Genomic DNA, 12,171 nt, shown 5'->3' on the forward strand with positions numbered 1-12,171 from the left:
GGAGCCCTGGGGGCCGGGCCGGGGAGCTGGCGGCTGGGAGGGAGGGGGTCCCTCGCGGGGCAGTGGGTTCCCCCCCCTCGCCTCTTAGGGCGGCGTGACCAGCCCCCCGGGCACCCGGCCGGCCCCTCACGGGGTCCCCCCTCTCGGGCGCACGACGCAGCCCGGGCCGAGGGGTCGGCACCGCGGCCGGGGCGTCCCGGCCCCGAGGGGGCGCCCACCCCCCGCCGCCGGCCGCGCCGCCTCCCGCGCCCCGCGCCTGCAGCTTCCCCCCGAAGACATTGGGTGTCAGCACCAGCCCGGCTTCTCCGCACGCGGCGCGGCTCGGCCTCGCCGCACGTCCCCGCACCGCCCCGCGCTCCGCTCCTCCGCAGACCCCGCCGCGCGCAGACCCCGCGCCGCCAGCCCCGGGCCGGGGGTGCGGGGGGCGGAGGCGCCGACCGAGCCGGGCCGGGCCGGGCCGAGGGGCGGGGGCGGGGGGAGCGAGAGCCGCGGCTCCGACCCCGCGCCCCGCCAGCGCCCGCCTCGCCCCGCGCCCGCGCCGCCGCCGCCGCCGGCCCCGGCCCGCGCCCCCGCCCCCGGCCCGAGCGCCGCGCGCCGCCCGCCCGCCGCGCGCTCCAACTCCGCGCCGTCCGCCCGCCGCCGCCGCCGCCGCCGGGCCCAGCCGCGGCCGCCCCTCGCCATGGCCCGCGCGCCCGCCGCCCCCCGCGCCCCGGGGCCGCAGCTCATCCGGAACCGGCGGGGTGGGGCCGGCGGGGCGCGGGGTCCCGCGCGCGCGCCGCCGTCCGCGTAGGGGGTCGCGCCGCCCCCGCCTCACCCGGCCCACCCCGCCGGCCCGCCGCGTCCATGTCCAGGTAGGTGAGGGGCGCCGCGGGCTCCGAGCGGCTGCGGGGGCCCCCGCGGGGCGCCCCGGCCCCCCAGCCCCAGCCCGGGGGGCGCCCGCCGCGGGGGGGTGGCGGGGGCAGAAGGAACTTTGACCGGGCCCCTCTCCAAGGCCACCAAAGTTCTCCGGGTGCCGGCGCCGAACCCCGAAGCCGGCTGGGCCGGCGCTGCAGGCATTTATTCAACAAGTCAGGCAGCCGGTGGGCGCCGGCTCCCGTCCGTCCGTCCGTCCGTCCGTCCGCCCGTCTGTCCGTCCATCGCCCGTCCGTCTGTCGTTCCCCCCCCCCCTGCCCGCCCCTCCGCGGCTGCGGCTCTGCGGCCAGCAGGATCAGAGCCGCTGGACCAGAGCCGGTGCCAGGGTCCAGCGGGGCTGGGAGCCGGGAGTGCGGGCGGAGAGGCGGCGGGCACCGAGCGGGGAGCCCGGCCACGGCAGGGCTGAACTTTCCTCCAGGCCTGGTGGGCGAGGCCCCCCTCCGCCGCCCGGCCCTGGCCGGGACCCCCGCCCGGGCCCCCAGCCCGTGGCCCAGGCCCTGCCGCACGGAGCCGGGCCAGGGTCAGGGCTGGACTCCAGGGGCCGATCGGAATCCCCAGCCGAGCTGGAGGTGGTTATATAATGAACGCCTCCCGCGATCGGGGCTTAATTGTCTGCTGGGGGCTGTGTGTGGGGGCAAGAGGGCTTGGCAGGGCGTGGGGAGGCCTCCTTTTTTTGGGGGGGGGGGTGAGGGAGTAATGGTGTCTGGAGGAGGGGGCTCTGGAGGACACGGGCTGAGCCATCAGTCTGTGTCTTTCTTCTGGGGTGAGGAGTGGTAAATGAAATTGGGGTCTGAGGGAACCCCCCTGAGATACATTCTGGCCTTGAGAGTGGGTGTTTGGGAACCAGGTGTGAGTGTGTGTGTGTGTGTGTGTGTGTGTGTGTGTGTGTGTGAGGAGAGAGAGAGAGAGAGAGAGAGAGAGAGAGAGAGAGAGAGAGAGAGAGAGAGAGAGAGAGATAGCGCCTGCGTGTGTCTACGCCTGTGGTGTGTTGGGGTCTGATTCAACTGTGAGTGCGGTCCTAGGCTGGTCTGGGCAGGCGTTCTGGTCTGTCTGTCTGTCTGTCTGTCTCTCATTGCTGAGGAGACAGGCCCCCACAGATGCTGGCTCTGGGGGCTGCCCAGGCATGAGTGTGGGTTCCTAGGCCAGCCTGGGGAAGGTCAGGGGAGGAATTCTGGCCTGCTTCCTGCAGCCCCAACCCCTTTGGCCCTGCCCATGCTGCCCAGTGACCTCAGGATTAACTGTGTCCCCCCGCCCCCCACCTTGGCAGCAAAGACCTACTCTGGAAACTCTTGTCCACCTTTCAGGACAAACTTTGTGTTCAGGCTCCTGGGCTGGGTGCAGGCCAGAACTTTAGCCCTTTCTCTCTCCTCTGTCTCCACCATCACCCCTGTGAACCTGTGAATCCAGGGAGAGGGTGCCAAGTCAGGACAGGTTAGGTGGCACTGAGCAGGGACGAGCTTTGGCGAGAGTGTCCTGGGAATCCTGGGCCGGCCTGGAGCTGGCTGGGGATCTCCGTCACCACCACCACGGCCTGGCAGCTTGGGGGAGGGCTGCAAGCCTGGCTAGAGGCCCCGCTTTCTTTGATATCCTTTGCCTTCCCTGGCCCCCCAGTTCCTGTCCATCTTCCCTACCCACCTACTCCCCTTCTCCCATCTCCCTTCCAGGAGCTTCCAAAGGGCTGCAGCTGAGAGAGCATGAGCCCCAGGCTCGCGAGGGGGTGTCAGGCAGCCCCTTCGTTCCTGCGGGTTGACTCCCTTTGACCTTGGGCGGGCAGGGGTGGGGAAGGGGAGGTGGCTGTGGGAGCTCCCTGCTTCCCCACCATCCTCTTCTCACTGGACCCAGGAAGCCTGTCCTGGGAATGGTTGGGGGGGGGGTCACACAGCAGCCTCTGGAGTTCTGGATCCCAGAACCCTAGCACGGCAGCGGGGTTGCACCTCCAAGTCTCTACCCCATCCTCATGCCCTCTTCTGTCCCCTCCTGCCCCCCTTCGCCCCACACTTCGGCTGTGGCTCCCCCTGGACCTCAGCTCCCAGGAGAGGCTTTCTGGGTCCCCTCTGCCCCTCCCCCAACACAGTGGGGCTCCCGCCCCCAGCAGTTCAGAGCGCTTTCCACGGTAACGCAGGAAAGGCTCTTGTGTGAGGCTGTGTCTCCCGCTGCCTTGCTGCCTGATTCTTCAGATCGCATTTGGGGGGCAGGGGAGGAGGTGCTCAAAAACTATGCCTGCAAAGAGCAGGTGCTAGGCTAGGTGTGGCGGCCCCCCAATGCCAGGAAAGCAGGGTCCCTTTCCTGCCTAGGCCTCTCTCCTCTCCCTCCCTTCCTTTGGCCTCCTCCCCCATCCTGCTCCATTCCTGTCTCGTCTTCCATTCCCCTCCTCTCAGACCCCTTCCCTCCCTCCTTTGGGTTCCCAGGTTGTGCCTGGCCAGTGATTCCCAGATCTCTGGATAGGTGCATCTGTGGTCTTTGGGTAGTGATTCGTGGACCGGGGCCTGCGGGCCTGTGGATTCTGCAGCCCAGGGCATGTGGGTCTCCCCACACATGCTTGCAAGTTGAGAGATGGAAGAAAACAAATCTGATGTTTAGATTCCTTTTATTTTTCCTTCTCTTTTACATGGAGTAAGCACCTATTGTATGCCAACCTGCATTCTGGTTGCTGGGGGACCCCTCCGTGAACAGAAGGGAGCAGGCCAGTCAGCTCTCCCTGGGGGCTTTCTGGCCCATGAGGGAGTCCAGGTATCAGCTTCGGGGTTCAGTTTCCTCTTGGGCTCTGGGAGGGAGAGCTGGGCTGTATCTGCCACATGGGAACAAGAATGCAAGGAGCTGGGCACCTTGTATGAGTTCTGGAGACTTGGGGTCCTGGACCAGGAAAGGAGGAGAAAGAGGAGGAGGAAGAGGTGGGGGAGGAGGAGAAAGAAGAGAAGGAGGAACAGGAGGAGGGGGAAGAAGTGGAGGTTGCCTGGAGAAGCTGGTCTCTTCAGGTCAGGCTCAGAGGAGCCTGGGCCTGTCTGGTAGACCTGTCCCATCGTCTCCAGGGCCCCCTCTACCAGCTGTCCCCTTCTGATGTACTTGGCCAGAGAGGACAGGCTAGCATTGGGCTCTTACCTCTGCTGTGCACTGCGCATTGTGCTCCACCAAGGAGAGAAAGCAGAATGCTGGTCTTCACTGGGCCCAGAGGCCTTAGGCCTCCTCTTTTGCTCCCCCAGCTCTTGCTCCAGTAGGAGAGAGAAGTAGGTTTGTGGGGGTGACCGAGAAGGGCCAAGTCCCTCAGCACCTCAGGGGCCCTGCCTGGTGTGTCTGGAATAAGGTTTCTACCCTGACGGATTTCTCACCGGGGCTTGAAGCCTGTTTCCAGTGCCTTGCATGGGACCTCCTGCGGGGAAGTTGTTTTTCCCTTCATTAAGGTACTTTCCCTCGCTCTTCTTGCTTGCATTCTTACCAGAGGACATGAAGCGTGGTGAGACCCAGGGAGGGAGGCCGGGGCCTGGGACTCTTGGTCCAGTGCTCTTTCTGCTGGGTCCCCTCCCACCCACCTGCATCTCTGATCTGTTAGCTCAGGTATGACCCAAGGCCTTAATTACTGCAGAGTGAGTAAAAACTGATCAGCAGAGGCGCCTGCTGGGAGATGTTCAAACACACTGATGGAAATTCAAACACAGCCTTCCTTGCTGGTACTCAGCCTGAAGCCCAGAGCGTCTGAAAACAAACATAAGTCACTGAGTGCTGACCCACACGGGAGCAGGAGCCAGGGTGCCAGGGGGCCTGGAACTTCTGTCCGCAGACCGGCCAGAACACGCTTTCGCTGGTGACCTGGAGCTGGACCAGCCAGATCCAAATCCCAGCACTTCTTCTAAGTGGCTTTTGATCTTAGTGTATTTCTTCACGTCCCTGTGCCTCAGTTTCCTCCCTGGAGGAGAGAACACAGGTACTTACTTCTCTGGGTTGTAATGGATTCTTGTCAAAGGTACTGGTGTGTGTGTGTGTGTGTGTGACTGATCCAGTGTCCTGAACACATTTCAGAGCTGGGAGGGCCCAACTAAGAGTTGATTCAGATGTGAGGCAGTCATTGCTGGCCAGACCAGAGCAAGCTTTGTGTCTGCACAGGTTGCTGAACTGGAGCCATTCCTCGCTAAGCTGGAGGAGCTGTGGTGTGGCTCAGCTCCTCTGTGGGGCTCCTTGGACCTCAGGCCCAGGCACAGCAGTGCTCGTGGGCTGCTCTGGGTCTGGGCCTCCAGTCTGCATCAAGCAGGTGACCTGCCTGTCCTACTCCAGCGCCCAGGTGCTCATCGGATCCCGCCCGGGCAGAGGCAAACTGGGCAGACTCAAGCAGGACCGGGGAGGGGGCCCAGGGAGGCTGCTGATCTAGAATTGTCATCGGAGAAATGGCTGAGGGAGCCGGTGACAAGAGGCGTGGGGCCGGGAGGCTCGGGGTGGGCGGGCTGTCTTCATGCATCTGCAGGGCTGTCATGTGGAAGAGGGAGCTGACAGAAGGTTCCAGGGCTCTGGGATGTTGCTGGAAGATTCTGGGATGTAGTTTTCCTGCAGTGACTTCTTCGCAGATCCCAGATGCAGGCTCTGCACTGGTTGTGTGTGACAGGGCGTGGGTGGGGTGTGCTTGAGTGTCCTGCGTGTTTGGGGCTCTGTGGTTGCGTGTATGTTGTGTGTGTGTAACGGTGTACATATGTGTGTCGCAAGTGTGTCTGTGTGTGCCTGTGTTCTCTGTGCGGTGACGTGAGTTCTGTATCTGTTTCGTGCATTGTCCTTGTGTGAGTGTATGTGTGAGTGAAAGGTGTCAGTGTGGCTGTATGTTGTGTCTGTGTAATTGTGTGTCTGTGGGAGTGTGTTATGTGTGGATGTCTATGTCTGGGTGGTGGTGGGAGTGTGCCTGAGGGTGTGACAGGGCGTGAGTCTGTGTGAGTGTGATTGTGTGCTCTTTGTGGAGTGTGTGGTGACAGGCAGAGCCTCTTCTGGGTTCTAGAATGGCTGTGGAAGCCCTGGGCCTGGTGGCAGCACCCTGGCTTGCCCCCAGAGCAGCCTGGCTGGCTTCTTAGGCGGGGAGCCCAGTGTACCTCCAGGCTGTCATGTGACAAGGTGGGTTGCTGTGGGAGGCAGGACTGAACGAACACAGGTCATGCCCGGTGCTGGTGGCTCACGCCTGTCATCCTAGCTACTCAGGAGTCTGAGATCTGAGGATTGCGGTTCAAAGCCAGCCTGGGCAGGAAAGTCCATAATTAATCATCAGAAAAACCAGAAGTGGTGCTGTGGCTCAAAGTGGTAGATTGCTAGCCTTGTGCAAAAGAGCTCAGGGACAGGTCCTGAGCTCAAACTCCAAGGGTGGAAAAATATTAAGGAAATATCTCAAGCTGAGTACTAATGACTTATGTCTGTAATCCTAGCTACTTAGGAGGCTGAGATCTTAGGAGCGAGGTTCAAAGCCATTCTAGACAGGGAAAGTCGTTGAGACTCTTTTTTTGGGTCCAGTCGTGGGCCTGAACTGTGGGCCTGGGCGCTGTCTCGTGGGCCTGGGCGCTGTCTCTCAGCTTTCAGCTCAAGGATAGCGCTCTACCACTTGAGCCACAGCACCACTCCTGGCTTTTTCTGATTATGTGGTGCTGAGGAATCGAACCAAGGGCCTCATGCATGCAAGGCAAGCACTCTACCACTGAGCCACGTTCCCAGTCCCTCCTTTAGACTCTTATCTTCAGTTAACCAGCAAAAAGCTAGGAGTAGAATCGTGGCTCAAAGTTGTAGAGCACTATGGGCAGGGAAGATGGCTCAGTGGTAGAGCACTTGCCTTGCATGCCTGAGGCCCTGGGTTCAATTCCTCAGCACCACATAAGCAAAAAGAAAAAAGCCGGAAGTGGCGCTGTGGCTCAAGTGGTAGAGCACTAGCCTTGAGCTGAAGAGCTGAGGGACAGCGCCCAGGCCCAGAGTTCAGGCCCCACGACCGGACCCAAAAAGAAAAAAAATTAAAAGTAGTAGAGCACTAGCCTTGAGCAAAAAGAGCTTAGGGACAATAACCAGGCCCTGAGTTCAAGCCCCCCAACTGACCACAAGAACCCAAAGTGATATAGATCACTTCCAGCAGCCATGTTCAGAAGCAGCACACTGATGTTCCCTGGATGTTGATGGTGAGCTTGGCTGAGGTGCTCTGACCCTGAGACCTGGAGTCTCAGTTCCAAATGCACTCCTGCTTGTTCTTCTCTGTTACTTCCTGATAGTGACAGAGGGATAAAAGAGGTGCTTGCCGTGGGTGAGCATATACGCACTGAGAATGCACGCACACGCACACACACACACACACACACACATATGAGCTGGGTGGCTGCTCTTCCCCTCTGCCCCACATCCCTTCTTCACAGAAGCCCCTGGGGCAGGCAGGAGGTGGCTGAACTCCGCTGAGACAGATCTGGAGGCACAAAGACCTCAAGAGCTCTTGAGTGATGGCTGGAAAGCTCTGGAAGGCAGGCATCCCCTGTCATGCAAAGACTTGGGAGACTTGTGGGGACCAGCAGCTGCATTTCCCCTGTCTGATGATTCAGCCAGGAGGGGAAGCCTGGCTCCGGAGCCCCGTGTTTGGGCCTGGGCATGGGCAGATCTCAGTTGGCATCCCTGCTGCCACCTCCATCCATCACCTCCGCTTCATGCTATCTGGCTGACCTTGGGCACTGCTAGACTCCCCTGGCCCCCTGATTTTCTCCTCCATGGCGGAAGACGTCTTGGGGTTGTGGGAACTGGCAGGGGTGTTAGTGCTGGTGGTGATGGTAATAGTGTTGATGGTTATGATGATGGTGTTGGTGGTAATAACGATAGTAGTGACGGTGATGATGATGATAGTGGTGACGGTCATGATGGTGGAGATGCTGATGATGGTGGAGATGGTGTTAATGATGGTGATGGTGGTGGATGTAGAGATGATGATGGTAATGATGGTAGGGATGGTGATAATGCTGCCCCTGCTGGTGGTGGTGATGATGGTGGTGGTGGTGATGATGGTGGAGATGGTGTGGTGATAATGATGGTGATGATAGTAGTGATGGTGGAGATGATGATGGTGGCCATGGTAGAGATGGTGGTAGTGATGGTGATGTGATGATCGCAGAGGGAGGGCCAGGGTAGCAGCCCCTGGGATGTCCAGCTGTCCTCATGCTCAGCCTGTTGCCTGGGGCAGGCAGGAAGAAGCCCAGCTTCTCAGAGAGAAACGCGGGCGGGTGGGCTCAGGAGTGGGGGGGGCGTGTTCCTGGCATGGCGGGCCTCCGCTCCTGCCCCGTTTCTGACGGTTAGTAGTTCCTGCCATCCCACCTGGCTGGCCTGTGGGGCGGGGAGACACCCAGGATTAGGCCTCAGGAGCCTAGCTGGGACATGAGCCTGACGGAGCTGAGTCCTCTCCGCTCTCCGCTCTGTCTGCTGGCAGCTCGGAGCTGGGACGCAGCTGCCGTTTGGCCCAGCTGCTGGTCCCCAAGGGCTTTTTTGGTAAAGGGCACCCAGGCGACAGGCAGGGCTGTTGTGGGGCTGGGGGCGTGGGGAGGGGGTCGGGGTGGTGGCCTTGGTGGTGGTGTTTTCCTACAGTGATGGGGGGGGGTTGGGGGGGAGAGGTGTGAGGATGGACAATAGCAATGCGGACGTTTAAGCAGGAGCGAGAGAGGCAAAGGACAAGTTTACACATAGCATAGAGCCAAGGACAACGATGAGATGCTGCTCAGAGCCACGGGGGGGGGGGGGGGGGGGGAATGCGGGCCAGGCCGTTCTTCCTTCCTGGGGGCTGCAGGAGGGTTTTTCAGCAGTGCTGGGTCAAGGCTGCCACTGGGGTGACACCACGCGGGTGTCTGCACCTCGTGGCTCATCTGCCCAGCCCAGCCCCTCTCCCCAGCTTTCTCCTGTTGGCCACAGCCTCCCTGTGCTTGGAGTCCTCCTTTGGGGACTTGTAGGAAGCCCTGTTAACGTCCCCAGTGCCATCTCCTGTGCTCCGGGTTCAGCTACACTGGCCTTGTTCATGTTCCTTAAACGCACCGAGCATGATGCCAGCCTCCTGGCCCTTGCACATGCTCTCCTGAGCGCCTTTCCCCTAGGCCGTCCAAGATGGCTCCTTCCGATTCTTCTTGCTTTTCTCTTTAATCTCTCTTCCTGTAGAGAGGGCAAGGTATTTTCTCTCCCTTCCCGCCTTTCTCCCTGCTGGTACTTTTATTCATCTACTCCACAAATCTTCACTGCACACTTAGTATGTTCCAGTCGCCGGTCCAGGCATTGGCAAGACACAGCCGGGAATGTTCCAGGCCCCAGTGTCTACTGCTGACAGGCTGAGCAGACAGACACACCAAATCATGGGGCTATAAAACCAGGACTGGTGGGGTGTGTGTGTGTGTGGCAGTGAGAAGAGCTATGGGAAAGCAGGGTGAGAAGAATAGTCAATGGTTCTCTCTTTCCTCTTGGCTGCAGTGAGGGCTGAGGGCGGACGGGTGCCACGCTCACCAGCTGAGCTCCCGTGCTGCCCACAGTGGGGACGAATGAATGAATCAGCGAGGTCTGAAGAACGGGCCCGGGGAGGTGGGGGGACGGGCTGAGGAGAGGTGACAGCCGAAGCAGAGGCGTGGCCCAACCAGCGGCTGCTCCAGGCCTCAGGAGGGCTGGGGCGGTGTGCCTGGCACAGGGGGTCGTGGGGTCTGAGCTTGGCACGGCACGGAGAATACCTGGAACTGCCCGGGTGTCCGACACGTGGCCATCTAAGATTCCTAGAGCTTATGTAAGGCCCGTGGCTGGATTTCTGGAACCAAGAGCAAAAGCCCTGAGCTCAGGAGAAAACTGGGCCTCTCTGATCAGCCAGGCAGAGTGGCAGGAAGTGCCAACTCCCGCCCGCTGCCCCTGGGAGCCAGAGAAATGTCCAGAAGCATCAGCTCAAGGTAGATCAGATGATAACCCTATGGTCACCGGCAGTAGCTGGGTAGGTGCGAGGGAGGCAGGCCTTGCTGCTCAGCCCCACTGCCCAGCCTGGCCCTGTTGGGGGCGCTGGACCAGGAGATGCATCCTCAGGGATGGGTGGCTCCTAGAAGAAGGCGCCCCAGCCAGGCCTCCATGGTAACTGGTGCACCAGGTGGACCTGGATTCCTGGAGCTGGGCATCTCGCCTCTCATCACCTCCTGGCTCTGCACTTGACCCAGGAAGTAGCCTTGGCACACTAATCCTTTCTCCTGGCCTCAGTTTCCCCATCTGGAAGTGACAGTGGCTTTGCTGAGCTGATGGGGGAGGCCAGGAGTGGAGATGCCCCTGGGCTGGCACCAGAGCCAGCTGTGTGGCTTGCAAGGCCAGGCCAGGAAGTGAGCCTGGCCGCTGGCCAAGCGTGAATGGTTTTGAGTTGGTCCAGAGGAGAAATCCCAGCAGTGCCCAGGCCACAAATGGCATGGAAGCAGCCCCCACCATGTCCCAGCTCCGCCGGTTCCTGGCTGTGAGGCGAGCCTGGGCCCCTGGTCTCCCTCTGCAGAGCCGAGAGGCAGCCTGGCTTCCCACTGCTGTGTGTGTGCGGTAACCCTAGGCCAAGGGCTCCAGGGCTCACTGCAGGTCTGAGGTGCCTCCATGAGGTCCCCTGGTGTCTGAGTCCACAGCACCCCAACTTCCTGTAGCGTGTTACCCTAGCAATCACAATGTGAACAATAGCATCCTTTTTTCCTCCTCTTTTGTTTATTCTGTGTGTGTGTGTGTGTGTGTTGGCACTAGATATTTTTTTTTTTTTGCCTCAGGGCCTGGGTATTGTCCCTGCGTTTCTTTTGCTCAAAGCTAGCACTCTACCACTTGAACCATGGCTCCACTTCTGGCTTTTTCTGTGTATGTAGAACTGAGGAATCGAACTCAGGGCTTTGTGCATGCTAGGTGAACACTCTACCACTGAGCCATGTTCCTAGCCCCTGGCATTGGGTCTTGAACGTAGGGATATGTACTCTCTTCTGTATTTTTTTTTTTTTTTTTTTTGCTCAAGGCTGATGCTCTACCACTTGAGTCACAACTCCACCTCCAGCTTTTTGCTGGAGATGAGTCTCTTGGATTTGTCTGCCCAGGCTGGCTTTGAATCATGATCTTCAGATCTCAGCCTCCTGAACAGCTAGGATTACAGGTGTGAGCCACTGTGCCCAGCTTAGTTTTTTCTTTTCTTTTTCAGTCAGTACCAAGGTTTGAACTTGGCCTTGTGCTTGCTTGACTCGCTGGCTCACCTGGCTTGCTTATTTGCTTGTTTGGTGCTCTGCCTCCGAAGTCATGCCTCCAGCCTGGCTTTTTTGCTGTTTCATTGGAGATGGAGTCTCGAGGACCTTTCTGCCTAGGCTGGCTTTGAACTGTAATCCTCTGGATCTTGGCCTCTTGAATAGCTAGGATGATAAGTATAGCTACTGGGATCAAGCCTTTATTTTTTATTTTTACAACACTGGGGCTAGAACCCAGAGCCTTTTGCATGCTAAAGGCACACTCTCTACCAATGAACTAGAACCCTAACCAGAACTCTGGCCCTGGAACTGTTTTTGGGGATGTGGTTCAGGAAATCCCAAGTTCATAGCGTTGGCCAGGTTTGCCCCTGGTTTACTACAAGCTGGGAAGCGATTCCCCACTTGCCTGATGCAGCGCAGGCCTCCACTCCTCTGCAGGCCCCATGGCTGGGGAGGTGCAGGGTTGGGGGGGGGTTTACTGGCTGAGCCCTGTCTCTGGGAGAGGGGGAGGCCGGTTGGGGAGGGGGTGCCAGGGGTGCCTCCACATGTCCCCCTCTGTTCCTCAGGGCCCCCTGCTCCGCACTGACATGGCTGACAGCAGCTCACCACCCTCGTCCTCAGCCGCCCAGGCCCCCGAGCCGGGGATCACAGAGCAGCCGGGGCCTCGGAGTCCCCCTCCGTCCCCCCCAGGCCCGGAGGAGCCCCTGGATGGAGCTGATCCTGATGTCCCGCACCCAGACCTGGCTCCTGTCGCCTTCTTCTGTCTGCGCCAGACCACCAGCCCCCGGAATTGGTGCATCAAGATGGTGTGTAACCCATATCCTTCGGACTGGGCATGCCCGAGCCCTGCCCAGTGGCCGTGGGTGAGTGAGGGGGTGGGGAAGGGCAGCCCCGCCTAGCACACGGTCATCTGGATTGGGGGCCTGCGGCTTTGGGGATGCTGCTGAGTGGATGCCGGTGTTGAGTCTGGAGAGCTGGAGGGTTAGGCCTGGGGTCTTGCTCATATGAAGGTTCTGGAAGTTTCTGACGACCATGGCAAGGTGCAGGGAGGGCGTCAATCCTGTGGTTTGTTGACTTG

The 12,171-nt window shown here is 60.2% G+C and overlaps 1 protein-coding gene across 1 annotated transcript in view; it reads left to right on the plus strand.

Moving 5' to 3' along the window:
- Positions 1 to 828: 828 nt before the first annotated feature.
- The window catches only part of Cacna1i (calcium voltage-gated channel subunit alpha1 I), a 96,802-nt gene continuing 85,459 nt past the window's right edge, over positions 829 to 12,171 (plus strand). Inside the window, exons 1-2 of the mRNA XM_042698007.1 lie at positions 829 to 851; positions 11,660 to 11,910. Of these exons, the coding sequence (XP_042553941.1) occupies positions 11,681 to 11,910 (230 nt within the window). The 5' untranslated portion in view covers positions 829 to 851; positions 11,660 to 11,680. The remainder of the gene's footprint in view (positions 852 to 11,659; positions 11,911 to 12,171) is intronic.

This window comes from Dipodomys spectabilis, unplaced genomic scaffold (assembly GCF_019054845.1).
Source record: "Dipodomys spectabilis isolate Male_0828 unplaced genomic scaffold, ASM1905484v1 ptg000230l, whole genome shotgun sequence".
Taxonomy (NCBI): Eukaryota; Metazoa; Chordata; class Mammalia; order Rodentia; family Heteromyidae; genus Dipodomys; species Dipodomys spectabilis.